General features: G+C 49.9%; 4 protein-coding genes and 1 pseudogene across 4 annotated transcripts; 2 read left to right on the top strand and 3 right to left on the bottom strand.

The window, feature by feature from the left end:
• Positions 1 to 264: 264 nt before the first annotated feature.
• LOC123400217 (cysteine-rich receptor-like protein kinase 6) lies at positions 265 to 3,738 on the bottom strand. The gene is made up of 8 exons (XM_045094643.1): positions 3,624 to 3,738; positions 2,602 to 3,488; positions 2,053 to 2,181; positions 1,824 to 1,963; positions 1,536 to 1,746; positions 1,217 to 1,454; positions 942 to 1,083; positions 265 to 681 (listed from the first exon to the last, which is right to left on the bottom strand). Exons 1-8 carry the CDS (start codon positions 3,665 to 3,667, stop codon positions 370 to 372), a joined length of 2,103 nt encoding a protein of 700 aa, XP_044950578.1. The 5' UTR covers positions 3,668 to 3,738; the 3' UTR covers positions 265 to 369.
• A 141-nt stretch (positions 3,739 to 3,879) lies between these two features.
• Positions 3,880 to 4,633, bottom strand: LOC123400219 (annotated as a pseudogene).
• Positions 4,634 to 6,477: 1,844 nt separating this feature from the next.
• LOC123400218 (cysteine-rich receptor-like protein kinase 6) lies at positions 6,478 to 10,007 on the top strand. The gene is made up of 7 exons (XM_045094644.1): positions 6,478 to 7,472; positions 7,831 to 7,956; positions 8,074 to 8,213; positions 8,329 to 8,539; positions 8,660 to 8,903; positions 8,989 to 9,136; positions 9,553 to 10,007. The coding sequence occupies exons 1-7, from the start codon at positions 6,590 to 6,592 to the stop codon at positions 9,793 to 9,795; spliced, it is 1,995 nt and encodes a 664-aa protein (XP_044950579.1). The 5' UTR covers positions 6,478 to 6,589; the 3' UTR covers positions 9,796 to 10,007.
• Positions 10,008 to 12,560: 2,553 nt separating this feature from the next.
• LOC123400220 (glucan endo-1,3-beta-glucosidase GV-like) lies at positions 12,561 to 15,486 on the top strand. Its single transcript, XM_045094645.1, has 3 exons — positions 12,561 to 12,819; positions 12,933 to 14,213; positions 15,281 to 15,486. The coding sequence occupies exons 1-3, from the start codon at positions 12,744 to 12,746 to the stop codon at positions 15,367 to 15,369; spliced, it is 1,446 nt and encodes a 481-aa protein (XP_044950580.1). The 5' UTR covers positions 12,561 to 12,743; the 3' UTR covers positions 15,370 to 15,486.
• Positions 15,487 to 16,493: 1,007 nt separating this feature from the next.
• On the bottom strand, positions 16,494 to 18,008 carry LOC123400221. Its single transcript, XM_045094646.1, has one exon. The coding sequence runs from the start codon at positions 17,775 to 17,777 to the stop codon at positions 17,133 to 17,135; it is 645 nt and encodes a 214-aa protein (XP_044950581.1). The 5' UTR covers positions 17,778 to 18,008; the 3' UTR covers positions 16,494 to 17,132.
• Between the last annotated feature and the right edge of the window lie 3,174 nt (positions 18,009 to 21,182).

The raw sequence follows: 21,182 nt of genomic DNA on the forward strand, positions 1-21,182 counted from the left end.
GAAACATGGTAGTTCTATTTAGTGCCAAAACAAAGTTTAATAAATGTAGTATATGTTGAAGATGAAGTGGATATTCATGTCCATGCACAAAGCGGGACACAACTCAAATATGTGTTCTTTGGTTCAAGTATTGGCCGTTGATTAGAAACAACCTCTCAATAGAACGAATTCTTTGGGATTTAAGATTTTTGCTAGCTTTTCCGGATTGAGGCTCTGTCTATGGATTAGAGACACCCTTAGCCGGTGAACTCGAGGTACCTTGTGTTTGTGTTTCGCAATCAAAAGATAGTATATGTTGAATTTTAGATGTACAACCAACTAACTAATCCAAAAGATGAAACTCCTAAAGAAAGATGGACAATACTATAGTTAAGTCGTAGTAGAATGATCCTTGGGGCCATCATTCACTGAAATAGTCGAGACATTGAACCCATTTCCAGAGTCGGCACTAGCGTTCCTAGTGTAAAATGTAGACGTTGGCTTTGACGGGGCACCGAGAGACACCGTGTCGCTTCCAAGCATCATGCCCACCGCAGACATCATCGGCCTATCCACCGGGTTCTCCTGGACGCACAACAGCCCTATCTGGACGCACCTCCTCGCGTCGCTCTCTAAGAAGCCATTGTTCATACACGGGTCCATCATCTCCAACACCGTTCGGTCCGACCAATGCTCCCAGACCTGGACGCACAATTTATTTATTTTGCAACAGTTTAGACATGTGTGGCAAATGTCTATATATATACTCACTTCGTTCATAAATATAAGTTTTTTTAAAGGTTTCACTACAAAACTACATACAGATGTATATAAACGTATTTTAGAGTATAGATTCACTCATTTTACTCCGTATGTAAGTCCCCTAGTGAAGTCTCTAAAAATATTTATATTTAGAAACGAAGGGAGTAGTACCGATGTATCACAACATGCATGATGCATACCATGGTCAAGAGATCTTGAGATTGCAAAGTGTCACTGTTCTTCCTTCCTGTAACGATCTCCAGAACCATTACCCCGAAGCTGAACACATCCGATTTCACGGAGTAGTTCCCGCGCATCAAGTACTCCGGCGCCATGTATCCGCTGAAATAGCACAACATAGAATGCAACATGATTACAACACAACATGTTCCGATGTGACTCATAAGCGCCACAAACAATTTAGCTAGTAGAAAAGAGAATCATGGACTAGATTGGTACTCGTACTAGTACTTACTATGTGCCAATGACACGGTTGGTGACGCCCTGCGTCTGGCCTCTCCCGAAGAGCCTCGCGAGGCCAAAGTCCGAGATCTTCGGGTTCATGTCCGCGTCAAGAAGGACGTTGCTGGCTTTGAGATCACGATGGACGACCTTGAGCTGGGAGTCTTCGTGGAGGTACTGCAGGCCTCGAGCGATCCCGCGTATGATCCTGTGCCTCATTCCCCAGTCAAGCTGCTCCCCTTTCTCAGTGTCTGCTAAACACTTGCAAGTTCAGAAAGTACCTGAGTTGGAATTAAGAGTTTCTGATCATAGGTAGCAAGCCAAAACGTTACCGAATAGGATCTGGTCGAGGCTCCGGTTGGGGACGAACTCGTAGACGAGCAGTCGCTCCTGCTGCTCCAGGCACACACCGACAAGCCTGACGAGATTCTTGTGCTTGAGCTTTGCGACGAGGGCGAGCTCGTTCTTGAGCTCCTCCACCCCCTGCGTCGAGCTCTTGGATAATCTCTTCACCGCTATCTCTTCGCCATCTGGTAGAGTACCCTGTGCGTCAAAAATGGGCGAAAGATAAGTTCTGCTCAGCTGCAAAAGAAATCTAGCAGTGTTGTCAAGATCGACACCTTGTACACCGCACCAAAGCCTCCTTGGCCAAGCTTGTTGCTTTCCGCGAAGTCCCCAGTGGCAGCTCGCAGAGTTGAAATGTCCATCAGCATCGAGTCTACACTCTCAGTGTCCTTACCTTCCGTGGAGTAACTGGGATCTATGAAATAAAAACAAGTGCATTGTCAGTTTGCATGTTTGAGCGCAAGTTTATAGTGTAAATTGGAGAATTTTGTAGGATATATATACATGGTTGATTTGCTTGTGCTGGTGACCGCCGCCTCCTCCTCCAGATAAATAAGCCGGCGATAAAGTTTGCGGCTGCTAGACTTGGCAGCACAACCATAAGGACCATACCAGGAACACTGTACTTTCTCCCTGTAAATGCATGTAACAAAACAAATGTCAGCTCAGACGGATACAATACAATTAGTACTAGTAAATACTACTCCCTCCGTTCCTTAATATAAGACCTTTTAGAGATTTTACTATAGACTAGATACGGAGCAAAATGAGTAAATCTACATCCTAAAATATGACTACATACATCCGTATGTAGTTCATAGTGAAATCTCTAAAAGGTCTTATATTTAGGAACGGAGGAAGTACTTCCTTCGTTTTTAAATATAAGTGTTTCTAGGCATTCTACTAGAAGACTACATACGGATGTATATAGACATACCTGAGAGTATAGATTCATTCATTTTGGTTTGTATGTAGTCATCTAATGAAATCTCTTAAAAGAATTATATTTAGGAACGGAGCGAGTAGTACTAACAGACGCCTAAACTGACTCACCTCTTCCGACCGCCGCCACCGGCGTCACAACATTGGGCACCACATCCGGCGCCGGCGCCGGTGCTGTGGTAGGCGACGGCGCGGGATCTCCAGTTGCTGGTAGGCGCAGCATTACCGGGCCATCAAGGAAGGGCCTGTTCTCGTACCGGACGCTGCACCTGATCCCAAGAACCCTCGCCCCGACGCTGTACAACGGCGTCCCCAACTGCTGGATCATGTTGGCGAGGCAATCCCGGCACCGCGCCGGCGTGAGGTCCGGCGTGCACTGCGCCCAGCTGTACACCTCGGGGATCTCCCGGTCGAAGGCGACCACACCGGACGCATACAGCCGCGTCGCCGAGGAGTTGTGCGCGGCGTAGTCCGCGGTGGCGTTGAGGAGCGCCGCCACGACGCGGTCGAACCGGGCCGGCTCCGCCGTGGCGTTGTCGCTGTAGGCGGTGCTGAAGGCCGAGCCCGACGCGGTGTCGTCGGAGGCGCGCGAGTCGAGGCTGGAGTAGTGGAGGAAGCAGGGGTCGTAGTACATGGTGGCCTCCTTGCTGTAGGCGCAGGCGCTGGGCAGGTCCTGGAATCCCTGGGCGAGGCAGCCGGAGCAGGCGGTGGCGTTGGCGTCGCCGCGGCAGAGCCCGAGGGCGCGGACCTGGCCGGCCCGCGCCGTGGCGTAGAGGCCGCCCGGGGACGCCGAGGCGTTGCTCGGGAGGGTGGCGGCGATGGCGCCGATGCTCGCCAGGTACGTGCTGTCGTTGGCGGCGAAGCTGCCGGTGCTGCCGCAGACTGGCCACGGGTACTCGGCGGCGGCTCGGCGCGCGAGGAGCACGGCGACGGTGACCACGAGCAGGACGGCATGCCGAGCCATGCCGTCCGCGTGTCTGCGCTTCAGCCCTCTGGCACTGCAGTTGGCAAATGTACGTATCAGATTAATTTTTCAATGGAAACAAGAGTCGTTCGTCAATTTGATTTCCACAATCCAGTGGGCTAGCGTTTACTAACATATGAGAAGATGAATGATTAGACAAAAGTATTACGAGTCGTAGCAGTGAGAGGGACCTGCCGCTGCGGTGCTCATCATCTGAGCCGCCTACGACTAGGACACCGCAATCATGCACGTATGGAAAGAAAGTGTCACATGGCTGACTAGCTAGTCTACTCTAGAGCGTTATCGATCTTATCTTCCAGAATGAAGAGGTAATAGCATCAGTGATCTTACAACTTGTTTTGATTTCAGAACTTACAAAATGACCCTATTTAATCCTACAACTTGCTTCTCTTGTGCAGTTTTAGTCCACAGCGAATCACAGCGCGCCAAGTGGACAGAGTGAGGCAGGGTTGGTGGTTTTGCAAAGTGGCCCCTCCATTTATCACTTATTAATCAACATCCATGCCGTTTCAAATAGCACCTAAATTAATTAAAGCTCCTCGGCCATGGCGATGATCTCCTCCAGGTTGAGGAACATCCTCGTGCGGTGCCTCTTGATGATGAGCAGTGTGGGCTTGACCTTGGGGCTCTCCCCGAGCGCCACCGCAGTTTCCTTGGGCAACGAGTAGGCGGCGCACATGAACCGGTTGAAATCGACCATGGTGACGCCATGCGGCGACTTGGAGGCATCGATGGTGAACTCCATGTAGGCGTGCGTGCCGAAGATGGCGTGCTTGAAGCAGTGCACCTGGTCGTCCTTGCTGAAGTCGATCAAGGGGTACTTGGACAGCTTCTAGAGCAGGTGTGGTACTTGATGGTCCACCAGATCGCCATGTCTGTGATGAGGAACTGGACCTCGCCGTTGAACTGGCTGGCCGTGGTGAAGAGCGGCACGATCACGTCGGTGAAGTCGTGGAAGAGGTTCCCCGTGTAGCCGGTGAGCGAGAAGATCACCACGGGCACGTCGTGGTACCTGGTGCACTCGACGGCCACCTTGGTCGACTTCACCATCAGCTCAGTGATGTGGCTGAGGCAGAACTCGTCGCCTTTCCGCGGGTAAGGCTTGATCTTCCACACCTCGCCCCTCTGCGAACCCTCGGACTCCATGAACAACACCGATCAGTGCATCTTAAAGCAGACAGCAGTCTTGAAATATTTCGTCTCGTTTGATGCGTGCGTGCGTGTATACTTTATCGTCTCCTCACCTATTAGAACAGAGCACCATTGATAATGTGCATGGTTTAATTTGCCAGTGACATATGACAATTTCAAGATAGTTAGGCAGGCCATGAAAAACCAAGACATATTTTTTCTTGCTGGTTGCTATGATTTCCTACCTTCCAAGTCCTCCTTCCTCCTTTGGTCTGATCGCTTAGGCTCTGCTTTTGCTAAGACCTGCAATTGCTCATTAAATTTGACTTGACTAAGAGAGCCGAAACAGATGCCTTGGCCATGTAGTAATCCAAATTCACAACAACAGTAGCAGCATCACGTTCATCATCGAATATTAAACTGACAACATTCAAATATATGGAAATTTTTGTTGCAAAGCTTTCAAGTCTACATATTGCAGCTTCGACAACAGGGAAGCATAAACCAAAAGAACAAGAATGCATAGAGCAAACAGTATCAAAGAGCTGCAAGGAAATTTCCTGCCAAGACACGCATCGCCAGAACAGAGCACCATTGATAATGCGCAGAACTTCATTGGCCATTGACTCCTGACGGTCATCGTCACAACTGCGGTGGAACACAGGGATTCAGAGATCGAAAGCAGGGATCAGAGATGATTACATAAGTCGAACGCACGGTTAATCAGACATAACTGGCACATGGCTACCTCCCAACTCAACTAATCAAATGTTCAAAATAAGTTGGGATCGGTATCTGCACGTGAAATGATCTCTACTTCTCAAACTGGGTTACAAATGGCAATTAGTATGTGCAGCTTACTAGCAAGCAGGTAACAATCTCGATTTCAGTTTGAAAGTAGCCTATAAAGATATAGCAACAACTGATATCATAAACCCTCAGGACAATATGTCTATCATATTTCTAAAAAAATATCTACATCAGTCATTGGTCTGATCGCTTAGGCTCTGCTTTTGCTAAGACCTGCAATTGGTCTTTAAATTTGTCTTACAGTGAAAACAGTACTCTTCTTTGTATATGCACTCCCGATTAACCTGTATGGAAACAACAGAAAATACGAGGGGCAACGACAAGGAAAGTTGTTACCAAATCATAAACATCGGCAGTCTGACAACCAAAGCACAAGAACGCCAACACAAGGAAGCACTTGCAAAGAATCTGTAAACAAGATGACAAGCAGAAAAGAGAACATAGAACAGAGGCAAAATATAACCATGACACAATATAAAATTTGCAAACTTTTGGACGGAACTCTCTCCGATTCTGCAGCTATGAAGAGCTAACTACAAGGCGCAAAATTTACTAGTGGCATGAAGCAATGAGAAAAAGGTAGGCGAGTGCAGAACTTCACTAACGAAATCAACAATGGCCTGGGTGTTGATTAATAAGTGACAAATGGAAGGGTCACTTTACAAAACCACCAACCCTGCCCCCACTATGTCCACTTGGCGTGATGTGATTCGTTGTGGACTAAAACCGCACAAGAGAAGCAAGTTGTAGGATCAAATATGGTCATTTTGCAAGTTCTAGAATCAAACCATCACATTGTGTGCAAGTTGTAGGATCCCTAGTGCTATTACCTCTAAAATGAACATATACGACCACCGACAACTTATTACATTTTCATTTCGAGACTTAGCAAAAGTGTATTTTTAAACGAAATTTAAAATGTTCTTGGGGAATACGTATATGTTCCCATGGTTTTTTTTAGATTGTTTTAACTTTTAGATATATTTTTTTGATTTTTTTTCTTCAAAATAGACTCTAAAAATCCGCACTCCTAACTCTATCTCTGCAAGGATTACAAACATGTATAGGCGTCACAAGCTTTTTCTACACAATCCACAATTCCAGACGACCAGCGACAACTTATTACATTTTCGATTTCAATGGCGATCGTAGTCATATCTACGTGGAGGAAGCATGCATAGCAAAAGCTACAACAAATTAAAGCCGTCTCACCAGCCTTTCCGCATCCACGGCATGGCTCGCCGTCTCCTCCTATCCGTGGCCATCGCCGCGGCGACGCTTCTCACGCCGCCCGGCGCCGCGGGATACCCGTGGCCGCTTTGCGGCCAAGCCGGCGGCTTCCCGGCGGACAGCAATTACAAGGCGAGCCTCAGCCTCCTCGCCGCCACCATGCCCAAGAACACATCCATGTCCCCGGGCCTCTTCGCCACCGCGCAGGCCGGCGCCGCCCCGGAGAAGGTGTGGGCTCTCGCGCTCTGCCGCGGCGACGCCAGCGCCTCCTACTGCTTCAGCTGCATCGACCAGGCCTTCCAGGACCTCATCAGCTCGTGCGACTACAAGGACGCCACCATCTACTTCGACTCGTGCGTGCTCACCTACTCCAACATCCACTTCCGCGCCGCCGACGACGCCAAGTACAGCCCGACATACTCCATCCGCAACCTTGCTAACGCCACGGCGGATTCGGCGGGGTTCCAGCGCCTCGTGGCGGCGCTCGTCAACGCCACCGCCGGCAGCGCCGCCTTCAACTCCTCGGCGCGCCTGTACGCGTCCGGGCAGGCCGACTTTGACAAGGAGCTGCCGCACGTGTACAGCTGGGCGCAGTGCACGCCGGACATGTCGCCGGACCGCTGCTGGAGGTGCCTCGTCCGGCTCATGAGGGAGTTGCCGACCTACTTCACGGACGGCATCGGGGCCAGGGTTCTCGGGATCAGGTGCAGCCTCAGGTATGAGACCCAGCCCTTCTTCAATGGCACGGCCACCGTGCGGCTGTCGGCAACATCAGCCAGAGCGCCGGCGCCGGCCGCGCTGCCTAATGTCGGGGCGGTTGGAAAAGGTGAGTCGAAGCGTATGTTCACAGCTCAACACTTACAGCCTACTACAGTACATATTACTCCCTCCATTCAAGTAGTATTATATAAAAGTGTTTTTTATCGCTACACTAGTGTCAAAGGCGTTCTTATATTATGAGATGGAAGAACTACCGTATAGTCACTAAGAATTAAAATTGAAGATGACTCGCTGATAACAGTATCAACTAATGAATATATAAGAGACATACTAATAATATATGGAAAATAATAAAAATAAAAAGAATAGTATCATCTAATTTCTTCGGTCTAAGCTTGTGCACTAATTTGACGTTCTGACCTGACATTTTGTTTTCATTGCTGCACTTGCTAACTAATTCACAGGAATAAAGTTCAGAGTCCCTATCATGGTTCCTATAATTCTGTTGCCCATCCTGTCAGCCATAAGCCTCATCGCCTGCTTCTTTTTGTGGAGGAAGCTGCGGCCACCGACCGAAGCAGAGCAGCCATGTATGTCCTGCAAATTAAAATTATCCGGTTCACAGCGTGAAAAACTTGGCAAAAGTAATCCCTACTGTCAATTAGGTATCCGCTTATTCTAACACTAACATATTGACATTCACACAGATCCCAGTTACTCCGCTGAAGTCGAAGACGTTGAGAGTGTAGACTCGATCATGATTGACATTTTAACACTGCAAACTGCGACCGATGATTTTGCGGAGAGCAACAAGCTCGGGGAAGGCGGATTCGGTGCGGTGTACAAGGTACCGATCGACCAAACATGTATAGTATCGTTGAGCAAATTGATAGGCGAATAACCAGATTCGCATTTATAGTTGTGAAATTTGGAGGTTATATAGGTTTTGGTTGGATTGACAGGGTACGCTCCCAGATGGCGAGCAAATAGCAGTGAAGAGGATGTCGAAAAGCTCAACCCAAGGACTGGAGGAGTTGAGGAACGAGCTGGCTTTGGTTGCCAAGCTCAAGCACAAGAACCTTGTCTCGCTCATTGGTGTTTGCCTGGAGCAGCAGGAGAGGCTGCTAGTCTACGAGTTCCTTCCTAACCGGAGTCTCGACCTCATCCTTTTCGGTACCACATACTTATACTCGTAGTTGTACTCAACATTCTTCGTTCAATGTATGTGCCCAGATATATCTGATCTGATGATCTCTCCATTCCTTTCTGATTATTTTTATTCCGTTGAAACAGCAAAAGACAGTGCAAAGCGCGAGCAACTTGATTGGGCGAAGAGGCACAAGATCATAGAGGGAATCGCTCGGGGCCTGCAGTACCTTCATGAAGACTCCCAGCTCAAAGTAGTTCACCGTGATCTCAAAGCCAGCAACATCCTGCTCGACATGAACAGCGTCCCCAAGATCTCGGACTTTGGCCTCGCTAAGATCTTCGGGCGAGACCAGACGCAAGGTGTCACCAACCGTGTCGTCGGCACACAGTCGGTGCAAAACGTCCGAGTGTTTGTATACCTAGCAGCTATATATATTTAGTCAGTTGCATAATCAGTTGCGCCCATGTTTCAGTGGATATATGGCGCCGGAGTACATGATGCGCGGGAACTATTCGGTGAAGTCGGACGCTTTTAGCTTTGGGGTTATGGTACTGGAGATCGTGACTGGAAGGAAGAACAATGATGATAGCTCGGGGAAGTCTGAAGATCTCCTCACCACGGTATGCCTTTTCTTGTTCTATTTTGTTTCCAACAATGGAGCAATGCTGCCGGTCTCTGCATTGGCTGTGTGTCTAAATAACTAAGGCCTCGTTTGGTTAAGGAGGATTGGAGAGGGTTTGAGAGAAAAATCCCCGGGGGGTCCAGAAACCCCACAGATCCTCGGACGTCCATTTGGTAGGAAGGGTTTGCTTAGCCCAATCCCCTCCGTTCCCCTTCAATCCCTTCCTATCCATGTGTTTCAAAACCCTCCTCGAGGGACTAGTGGAAGCAAAACCCCGGGATTTGAGAGGAATGAGTGGAACAAAGGGATTCACCCATTTCCCTGAAATCCCTCCCTCTCAAAACCTTTCCAATCCCCCTTAACCAAACAAGGCCTAAAGGGGTTTGAAATTGAATTGTACATATGTGCATGCAGGTGTGGGAGCACTCGACGACTAGCACAGTGCTGGAGGTGGTAGACCCGTGCATGAACGGAAGTTTCTTGGAGAAAGAGGTGCTCAGGTGCGTGCAGATAGGGCTTCTCTGCGTGCAGGAGAACCCGGTGGACCGGCCGACAATGTCTACCGTGGTCACAATGCTCGGCGGCGAGACGTTTACGCTCCCTGCACCCTCCAAGCCACCGTTCTGCTCGAGGAAGAATGGCACATGTGCTGATTAGACTATTCTATGCGTTGATCAACTCAATTTTAATACTTCCTCTGTTTCAAAATAAATGACTAAAAATTAATTCAACTTTATACTAAAATTAGTGTAAAGTTAAATTATTTTTGAGTCATTTATTTTAGAACGGAGGGAGTTTTAGGGATGTAAGTCTACGTATTTGTGACAGTCAGCAAAGTCAAAAAAAAGCTAATCAATGTTGCCTTCAAAGTCGGCCTAATACAAAAACCACGAATGCGGATGTTTGCAGACGCGTCCACATACATCATTAGCCGCTCTAGCTCGCTGGCGCACTCGGGTCGCACCAAGACCTGTCTGACCCGCCGCAACAACCATGACGACCTGATCGACTCGCTGTCGTCACAAGATGAGCGTCCCCGACCCCCTCCCCATTTCAGGTTTGAAACCTTTTGGCAACGCCAATCGGGTTTCACTTCTGCAGTCAAGGATCATTGGGTGCCAGGCAATGCAGAACCACACAAAATTATGTCTGTGTCGGATGAATGGCGCTACCTTGCCAAAAGATCTAGACAGTTCATGAAGGGTTGGGGTAATAACTTGGGACGCGACCTTAGGGTCCCCCTGCTGGTTGAGATCCAGGTCCTTAAGTTACGGGCTGATGTCCCCAGCCTATCTTCGGACGAGTGGGCTCTACGATACAATCTTGAGGATCAAAGTTAAAAAAGAATCAAAGTTAAGAAAATCAAAAAATATATTTAGTCCGGCGGGTGAGAGAGATAATGGAGTGTGTTTATTCTTGTTTATATTGAGGTGATTTTACAAGACTTTCGTAGTATGGTATGTGTTATCCGCTAATCAATATATATTTATTATGTGCAAACTTTTGTGTATGTGGCTGCGCGTACTATATTAGTGCTACAATATTACGTAGTTGCTTCTTTTTTTAGTGATGGAAGAGTGCTCGGAAATAATATGTTTCTATAGACCGATTGATGTTGAATGATTTGAAAAATCATTGACTCCAAAATCATAAATAAATTTAAAATTGAATACCTCAATTGAATGAATGAGCTTTAAAAATAGAGAACATACGTAATTAAAAAAACTGAATTAAGAGCTTCTTGAGAAATTACCGATCCAGTCCAAATCGGGTGATCCAAATCTAATTTGAAGATCTCAAATAATTATGAGGTCCTAAAAATTAAGAAACACAATATATAATATAAAAAATTGAATAAATAAGTTTTAAGAAATTGTTGACTCGATCAAAATCAGATGACCCGATTTTAATTGAAGACTTCAATTAAATGTGGATTTTTTAAAATTAGAAAGCTTAGGCTCTGTTTGTTTCAGAAGTCCCGAGACTTTTTTTTAGTCCCAACTTAAAAGTTTCTAATCCCTACCCGTTTGTTTCCAGAGACTAAATAGAGACTAGAGGTCATTAAATGACATGTAAAAAGACCACGTTATCCTTAATAATGTAGTAGTAGTTATTAAATGACATGTTAAAAGTAGGGGCAATGTTAGAAAAAGTGCCAAAAAGTCCCAAAAAGATCCTTCCATAGAGACTTGCTTCACATGGGACTTTTTAAGACTTTTTTTAGTCCCTTCATCAAAAAGTCCCTTAAAACAAACACCCCGTTAGTCTTAGAGAGGATTGATGGATCGTTTGATTGTAGGCACACTAGCTAGCAAACTACCGCACGGCATTTGACAGATGCTGACTGAGACGAATGCGCAACACAATGAGCTTTGGTCAGGGTGATTCGCCAAGTAAAATGATTGTTGTTCACCAGTAGTGGTAGCTTTATTGGTTTTTTCGTTTCCTTTTGTTTGGTTTTGTACTTTTGTTGCCCATCGCTTTATCCCGCGCTGGTAATTTGAAGCGTAAAAACCGCGTGCGCGCTAAAACAAGTTGGGTGTGTTGTCCATCCCCTTATCCCGCGCTGGTAATTTGAAGCGTTCACTTCCGCACGCGGCAGACTCGAGCGCGCGCGCGAACTCTCTCTCTTTCTTCCTCCTTCGCACCGCGCGCGCCGGCGCCAGCGCCCCTGCCACCATGGACGCGCAGACCGGCACCCCGCTCACCCTGTTGTACAGCCGCGAGTCCCCCCCCCCCCCCGTCGCCGCCACCTCCGAAAACCCTAGCGCGGTGAGCGTTGGTGCCGCCACCGCCGGAGCTCCGCCGACCGTCGGCCTCGCGCGGAGCCTCTCCTTGCCTCCGGGCATGGGTGGAATGTCTTTCGATGTGCCTCACACACATACCCATGAAGATGCCGTTGAAAATCTTGCCAAGACCGTTGGAGCTACACGTGATGCGGTGCGTGATGAGGTTAGGGAGGAAGATTCATCTTCGAAGGCGAAAGAATCATCTTCGGAAGAAGAGGAAGAAGACGAGGAAGATGATTGATGTGTTTATGTCTTGAACTTTGTTGGATGAACTTGTATTTTGAACTTGGTTGGATGAATTTGTGGGCATGATTTTTATTCATCAACTTGTTTGTGTTAAATTCCACATATTCATTGCATTTTGATGAATGTTTCAAACTTATTTTGTGTTCAAATGCTATATAATTGCGTGCTGCATTTTTACGCGCTGCTGGAGGGGCGCGCGCTGCATTTTAGCGCGGCTGCTGGAGCCAGCGCTGCGCGACGCGTCAAACCAAGCGATAGACGCGCGGCGAACATGTTTTTTGAACGCGGCGCGAAGTGCGGCTGTTGGAGATGCTCTTAATGAACGGAAAACAGCGATGGTTGCCTTATCGTCAAACAAGTACGTACCATAGATAAGTGTCCTAGCTGGATATGTTGGAAAATAAAACAGTCAGCACTGCATTAATTTCGTCCAAGCGGAGTAATCAGATGCAATGCATGCAGGCATCAGTTGACTCCATCGTCCCGTCTATAATTCCTTTGGATGCTCCTTCACTTATCCCTCGATCTCGTTGCTGTGTAGCATAGCAGCTCCAAGTTAGGAGAGCATGCATGGCACTCCCTAAGCTGCTGCTCCTCCTCCTCGTTGTGGGCGGTGCACTGTCACTCACCTTCTTCCCCGGTTCAGGTAATCACGTACATACTAGTACAACCATATTATTAATTAGGAGAAGCTGTGTCAATTAGCTGGTGTTGCTGACAAATCTTTGGGTGCGTGCACTTAAATACATTGGATTGCAGAGGCCGGCGATGTGGGGGTGTGCTACGGGATGATGGGTGACAACCTGCCACAGCCGCCGGCGGTGGTGCAGCTGCTGAAGCAGCACGGCATCACGATGGTGAGACTGTTCAACGCAGACGCCGGTGGGCTCCGGGCGCTGGCCAACACCGGCATCAAGGTTGGGGTGTCGCTGCCCAACGACAACGTAGCAGAGGCGGCGAGCAGCATGTCGTACGCGGTGCGGTGGGTGCAGAGCAACGTGCAGGCGTACCCGGGCACGTGGATCGACAGCGTGTCCGTCGGGAACGAGGTGTTCCACCAGGCGCCATGGCTGACCCATCAGCTCCTCCCGGCCATGAAGAACATCCAGGCGGCGCTGGCCGGCGCGGGCCTGGGCGACGCCGTGAAGGTGGTGACGCCGATCGCCATGGACGCGCTCAAGGTGCCGTCGTTCCCGCCGTCCGTGGGGGAGTTCCGGGACGACCTGGCGTGGTCGGTGATGAGGCCCATGGTGGATTTCCTGGAGCAGACCGGCTCGCACCTCACCTTCAACGTCTACCCCTACTTCGCCTACAAGTACGATTCCCATGTCGACCCCGACTTCGCCTTCTTCCGCCCCAACAACGGGCAGCACGACCCGGGCACCGGCCTCACCTACTTCAACCTGTTCGACGCCATGGTCGACGCCGTGTTCCATGCCGTGGAGAAGCTGGGCAACTCCGGCGGGCGCACTCGCGGCAGGAGGCGCGGTGGTGTAACCTCGACGATGGGGGTACCAGAGTCGGGTGCCCCGGCCGGCAAAGGCAAAACGGGGGTAGCATTGGCGGGCTCGGCTTCGACGGAGAACGCCCGGGCGTACAACTCCAACCTCATCAGCAAGGTTCTGAGAGGCGCCGGCACGCCGTACAACCCCGACGCCGACATCTCGGTCTACATCTTCTCCCTTTTCAACGAGAACCTCAAGCCCGGCGACGACGACGAGCGCAACTTCGGCCTCTTCTACCCCAACGGCACGCAGGTGTACGACGTGGACTTCACGCGCCCTGGCCCCGAGCCCGAGGGGCCTAGCTGGTGCGTGGCCAACGCGGCGGTCGGGGACGGGCGGCTCCGGGACGCGCTGGACTACGCGTGCGGCCACGGGGCGGACTGCAGCGGCATCCAGCCCGGCGGGTGGTGCTTCGACCCCAACACCATGGTCGCGCACGCCTCCTACGCCTTCAACGACTACTACCAGCGGAACGGCCGGTCCGAGGAGGCCTGTCGCTTCGGCGGCTGCGGCTCCGTCGTCCACCAGCAGCCCAGTGAGTTCACCTTCACCCTACGCAAGCTATTCTATTATAGCATCTCCAACAGTCGCGCTTCGCGCCGCGCCTAAAAAACTAGTTTGCCGCGTGCTGGTCGTCTGATTTGACGCGTCGCGCAGCGCTGGCTCCAGCAGTAGCTGTAAAATACAGCACGCGCGCTCCGCTTCAGCAGCGCGCTAAAATGCAGCGCGCGCGTCGCTGTAGCAGCGTCCAAATATATGGCATTTGGACAAAAAATAGTTTGAAACATTCATCAAAATGCAATGAACATGTGAATTTTTTTCACCTTGGGGGCATTTCGTCGAACACGTGGTGCGCGTCCGCCGCCGGCTCAACGAGTGAGCTCGCCGGCGCTTCGGTAGACGCCGCGCCCGGCCGCCGCACTGCAACCTTCTTCTTCGGCTTCGAGCTGCCGGAGCCGTCCGTCGTCTTCTTCTTCGCGGATGTTTTTCCCTTCTTCCGCTCCAACGGTGCGGCTGCGGCACGGGACGGCGCCGGCGCGACGCCACCCGTCGGCATGGTCATCTGCGGCGGCAAGAAGAGGCTGCGCGCGAGGCCGACGTTCGGCGGAGCTCCGGCGGCGGCGGCGCCAGCGCCAACGCCCGCCGCGCTAGGGTTTTCGGCGGCGGCGGCGGAGGCGGCGGAGGGGTCGCGGCTGTACAGCGGGGTCAGCGGGGCGCCGGTGTGCGCGTCCATGGTGGTAGGGGCGCTGGCGCCAGCGCGTGCGGGAGCAAAGGAGGAAGAAAAGGGAGAGTTCGCGCGCGCGCTCGAGTCTGCCGCGCGCGGAAGTGGACCCCCGAAATACACAGCGCGGGATAGGGCTATGGCCAGCGCGTCCAAATCGTTTTAGCACGCGCGCGGTTTTAACGCGCCCGCTGGAGCTGTCCGCCGCGTTGCGCGTGCGTTATATTTGCCTTTTTTGCGGCGCGGCGCTAGTATAGCGTGGCTGTTGAAGATGCTGTTATTACTACTATATTCTTACGTCGATGGTCAGGAGATGGTGCTTAATTGTTCCTTTTTGTTGGATTTGATGGTGCCTAATTATTCAAAAAAACTGTTGGCAGGGTTCGGCAACTGCGTGCTGCCGCAATGGCGTGACGGACTCAAGCGGTTGGGAGGACCGCCGTACGTGCAGCTATCGCAAGACCTCTAGCTATGCGATGAACTCCGTACGTGTACTCCGAATACCCTAGCTACGTATGTAATCAAGTAAATAAGTATTCTCTTTTTTTCCCACAAAAAGAAATAAAAATAAGTACACTTTCTGTGAGCTTGCAAGAATGTTTTTATATTATATAAACGGAGGTTGTACGATGGAGTAAAAATATAAATTACATTCTCGGCGGTCACTAAGACGGTGCTTGGATCCAAGGGACTAAAACTAGTCTGACTAAAACTAGTATTTTTAAGAGTCTAAAGTTTCAAACACCCCTAACTAAAGAGAGGCTAAACCTAGTCTTGAGACTAAAATCTTTTAGTCAGGGGTACGCTACTAAAATATGCATTAGTCCTCTCTCTCTTCATTTAACTCTTCAGACAAGTTCTGGATTGGAGGGTTTAGAGGTTAATAAATGCTCATTAACTTGATTTTAGTCTCTTTAGTCTCTTCAGGCAAGCATGGGTGAGCCTAGCAAGTTTTAGTCTCATTACTTTTAGTCATGAAACTAAAATGTATCCAAGCACCCTCTGAGCTTATCTGGTGCACTCATAACAAAATCACTGTTCTGACCCACGTGACGAAAATATTGCACAAAATGAATTTCGTTTGAAAGTATTTCACAATCTGATCATTTTAGAAACGCCAGAGCCCGTGATGTTGCTTCTGCACGTAGAAACGCCAGTCTATCATGACGTTTTTGGTCCACATTCAAACACCAGTCTACCGTCGCGTTGCGTTTCACATAGAAACGCCAGTGATGTTGGCGTTCCAGCAACGCACCAAACACCATGAACAATGGCGTTTCAACACAATAGTGATTTTGTATAGTTTGTTACGAACCGACTAAACTGCCGATGATTAGTGAACCGTCATTAGGACGTAATTAGTCAGTTATTAGTCTAAACGCCGTACGGAACGCGTCCGTCCGTACAGGCACCTTTTTTGTACAGACGCCTTTTGCTTTGCGTCCCAAATCCTTGTATAAATATTCAGATCAATCAATGAAAGAGATCATTTGCACAAAACACTTTTTTTTCGAATGTTGGCAGAAGAGCTGCCAAAATCATTGATCAGAAAAGGTATTACAAGTAACACCCCCAAAGGAGGAATGCACCGCATAAGGCGAGTGCCAAAAGAAGAAGAATAAAAAAGAGTGCTCAGTTTATAAGGAAAACCGGGCGAAAACCTAAAACAGCGCCTAACAACCAGGCCTAAAGCACCACCACACATACAACACCTCAGAAGACCTACACCCCACAACACACCCGGCCGGGCACTCGAGCGCTTTCGCCGCTACCAAAGTACAAACCCAAAACCGTTGTATCAATCCGAGCTGCCACAAGCATATGCGCGAAACTCAACTGACATCCAAGAGGAACGCTATGTCCGATAGAGCAAACATATGCCGCTTCAATCTCGTGAGGTTGGCGGCCATAACTTGCCTGATGAAACTTGCATGTGAAGGGTGCTTCTGCTGTTCTCACGGTGATGCTATACAAGTCGTCGCGAACCACCAACATGAGCATCGGGTCCCTTTAGCCGAGTCTACCTTCAAGACGATGTCCTCAAGAGGAGATATGACGCCGAGCAAAGCCGATAGTGTCATCATCGTCCGTTCCGCATGAGCAGATCTAGGATTTTCCCCGAAGGATGTCAGGCATGGGAAGGAAGGGGTTGCAGCGTCGATGCCTCCAACAAAGGGACGGTGCCCGAAGGCGCCGCCACCGACTGCTCCGGCCACAGCCGGAGCTCGGCTTTCACCGGCAGCCCACCGCCAGCCTTCCTGCAAACCAAATCCATGACGCACAAGCACTTTTCGCATCACGCCCTCGGGCCGCGCCTAGGAGGTCGCCGGCCAAAACTACCCGCCTGGAATCCATCTCACCGCACCAGAGCAGCCTGCCCGCCGCCGCAACCGGGCCAGATCGGCCACAGCCCCAACCCACCGCGCCCGAGCGCCATGCCCGCCACCGCCACAGCCCCTGCACACCGCGCCAGACCCGCGCACGCCAGCTGCCCGCCAAACCCCGCGCCTGTGTCGAGCCCGTCGTGCTTCCAGCGGCCGTCGCATCCTCCGGCGCCAGCTCGACACGGCCGCCGCGCCCCAGCTCTTCTCCTTGTCGTGCGCGGCAGCACAACAGCTCTCCTCTGCCGCGTGCACCGGCGACCGTGCTAGATCCGCGCGAGCCCCACGCCGGCGCGGCGCCAGATCCGCGAGCCCCACGCCGGCGCGGCGCCAGATCGGCGCCCGCCAGCCGCGCGTTTCTCATCTTTACATAGTTGACACTGTTCGGGCTGGCCACTGCGTCATCGAGGACGAGGCCGCGTTGTCGCACAGGTGTGGTGTAGTGAATGCGCGCGCAGGGGTAGTAAATGTGCGAGCAGTGACATGACCGATGCATGAAACACGAGCATGGATTGCAGGTTCAGAATGCAGGAGCAGCCTTCGGGGTGCCAGCTTGGCCTTGCCCGTGCAACACATGCATGCATGCCAACTCGTCTTACATAAGCAAAGTACTCTGTACCCATTGCATGCACTGATGCACATGTTAGCGCAGAGATTTGTTTTATGCACGTAAAGACATGGTGTTTAGCCTCTCCTAATCGCGTACAAAATCCCAGTCAAGCCGCCTGGCTGCCTGCATGCATGCATGCCCCTGCCTTGCAAATGGCCAGCCCGAACAGTGCCAGCGCGACAGCGCGACGTCGTCGTCATCGATGACGCAGTGGCCAGTGGATGGACAAAATCACTGTAGTGCTGTCCATAGCCAACACCGCTGGCGTTTTTATTTGAACTGCAACGTCCCGCTAGACCGACGTTTGAATGTGGAATAAAAACGGTTGACTGACGTTTCTTAGTTGACCACAAACATCACGGCTTGGCGTTTCTAAAAAGTCAAAACATAAAATTATTTCGTGACGAGTTCGTTCTGTGCAATATTTTCGTCACATCCGCGCATTCACTTTGGACACTGTACGTACTTTAGAAATGTGTGATGGGCCTGTTTGGGACTATTTTAATTTACCAAAATAAACTTCACTTTATCAAATTTATTTTGAAGCAGTTTTATACAGAAGCTATAGCATTATTAAGAGAATGTTTGGCTTTAATCTAGCTGCAGCTTCAAGAATAAAAAATTTGGTGGAAAGAATCTAATTGATTGGTTGAGGAGAAAGAAAATGGTGAGGTATCCAATTACTGGTGGCAGTGTGGGTAATTTTCACTCAACTCCAGCTTCTATAGTTTTTGGAACACCTTTTGAGGAGCTTCATAAAAACTTTAAAGTTGTATCTCAGGTTCTAGTTTTTTTACGAAACAACATATCGTGAAGCTGTCCCGTTTGACTTGTTTTTTCTGAAGCAAAGCTAAATTTTAAAAAGAAGAGCAGTCCAAACAAGCTCTTATGATCATTAAAGCCGGACCCAGATTCGTGGCTATCATGTCCGCAGCCCCCCTGTCTGTTTCGAACAAATATCGCACGGATACATTGAACCACATTTGTTTCGACCCCACACATTATCGTGTCACATGGGCTGAGGTCGACTGGAGTACGCAATGGCAATCAAACTGGGACCGGGTCGATCGGGACGCTGGCAAAGTGCAAGCCCAGTTGAAGAACGCCGGAGCCCACGACCTTGACCGAGCAGGGCGAGCACGACGTACGTACATGACACTGCTGCTGAGGCGTAGCACGTCCATAATGAGCTTGGCAACGACGGGATGACCACCAGGACGAAGGCGACTTTGCAGCAGTTGGAGAAAGCGGCCAGCTCATGCCGTGCTTGGGCACGTACGTACGGTGACGGAGACGACGATGGACATGTCGCCGCTGGCTACGGGTACGCAGGACGTGGTGTCAGCGGCCAGGCCGGGCATGGAGTACGTCGCTGGCCCAAGCTGCACAGGACACGGAAAGCTCGAGCAACTAATGAAGACGACAAGAAAGAACGCCCAAGAGAAACAGTGGTCTTGATGTGCGTGGCGAAATGGACACAGTTATCCAAGGATAAAAGCATTTCACAAACTGAATTACGGTTGAAAAATATTCACGTAGCTAACCCTTTTACGTGACGTCCGATCCGACACTCAGGCGTCATACTACACTGTGTGATGTCTTAGGCTGCAAGACAATGATTTGGGGTGGGAACCGGCTCAACCCTCTAGGGATGGCCTATCACATATATATAATGGGTATGTTATAGTTGGTACAATATACATACACATATACAAATGCTATACATAGTCTAACACCCTCCCTTAATCTTTATCACTTCCTAAAGAATCTAGAAGGGTAAGATTGTGCCTACATGCCTCGAACTATGGTAGAGGCAATGGCTTGATGAAGATGTCTGCAAGTTGATCTTTAGAAAAAATGAACCTGATATGTAGTCGCTTCTGTGACACACGTTCCCGTACAAAAGTGATAGTCAACTTCAATGTGTTTCGTTCGGGCATGGAATACCGGATTTGCACAAAGGTACGTGGCACCCATGTTATCACACCAAAGGATAGGAGGCTGCGGTCGGGATATACCCAATTCCTGAAGCAAAGACTGTACCCAGATAATCTCTGTAATAGCATTAGCCACATCCTTATGCTCAACTTCAGTACTACTACGTGATACACTAGCCTGTTTTCGAGCACTCTAGACGATCAAGTTAGAGCCAAAGAACACAACATAGCCCCCGTGGATCGCCTATCATCCGGACTGCCAGCCCGGTCTGCATCAGATTACGCCGAGAGGATCCCGGAGGGGTTCGGCCGAGTATGCAGCCCATGAGACACGGTGAGTCGTACATAGCGCAAAATGCGCTTAACAACACACCAATGAGTGTCGCGAGGCGCTTGTAGATACTAACAAACTCTATTGACAACATAGGAAATATCTGGTCTCGTGATCGTCAAATATTAAAGACCACCAACAATACTCTTGTACTCTATCGCATCTGCAGAAGACAGAAGCTCACCATCAACAGCAGTGATCTTGCCAGTGGTAGCCATAGGTGTCGCAGTCGGCTTGCATTTAGGCATCCTAGCCCGCTGCAACAAATCAAAAGAATACTTCTTCAACGTCATAACAAGTCCATTAGCACGAGAAGCAACCTCCACACCAAGAAAATAGTGAAGCTTCCCGAGGTCTTTGACAGTAAAATCAGCACCAAGAGAACGAACAAGAGCATCGGTAGCTGACTGAGAGGAGGTGACTAGAATAATATCATCCACATAGACCAACAAGTACATAGTGACCTCGGGCTTCTGTAGAAGAAATAATGATGAGTCAGCAGTGGACGACGCAAAACCATGAGCACGAAGGGCTGTTGCAAGATGGGCATGCCAGGCACGAGGAGCTTGCTTCAGACCATAGAGTGCTTTGGTGAGACGACATATAGGATCAGGACGGTCAGGATCAGAAAAACCAGGCGGTTGTCGCATATAAACCTCCTCCTCCAGGGAACCATGAAGGAAAGCATTTTGCACATAAAGCCGACGAAGAGACCAACCTCGAGTAACTGCAAGAGAGAGAAGAAGCCAGATGATGGTAGGCTTGACCACCGGACTGCAGGTGTCTTCATAGTCAAGACCATAGCGTTGCCGAAAACCTTTACGTATGTATAGAAAGCACCAATGTACGTATGTATCCCCCACCCTTTTGAGCCTAATGAATGCAACAGGTGTCCTAAGTGAACGCTTGGGGCATATCTTTTTGATTCCGTTAAAGAACACTTTGTTTCTTGAGCGAGTGCCCCGATCCGGCTCCCTCGACCAGGGAGCTCGTCGGCCGGCCCAAGCTCTCTCTCTCTCTATA

Source organism: Hordeum vulgare, chromosome 5H (genome assembly GCF_904849725.1).
Source record: "Hordeum vulgare subsp. vulgare chromosome 5H, MorexV3_pseudomolecules_assembly, whole genome shotgun sequence".
NCBI lineage: Eukaryota > Viridiplantae > Streptophyta > Magnoliopsida > Poales > Poaceae > Hordeum > Hordeum vulgare.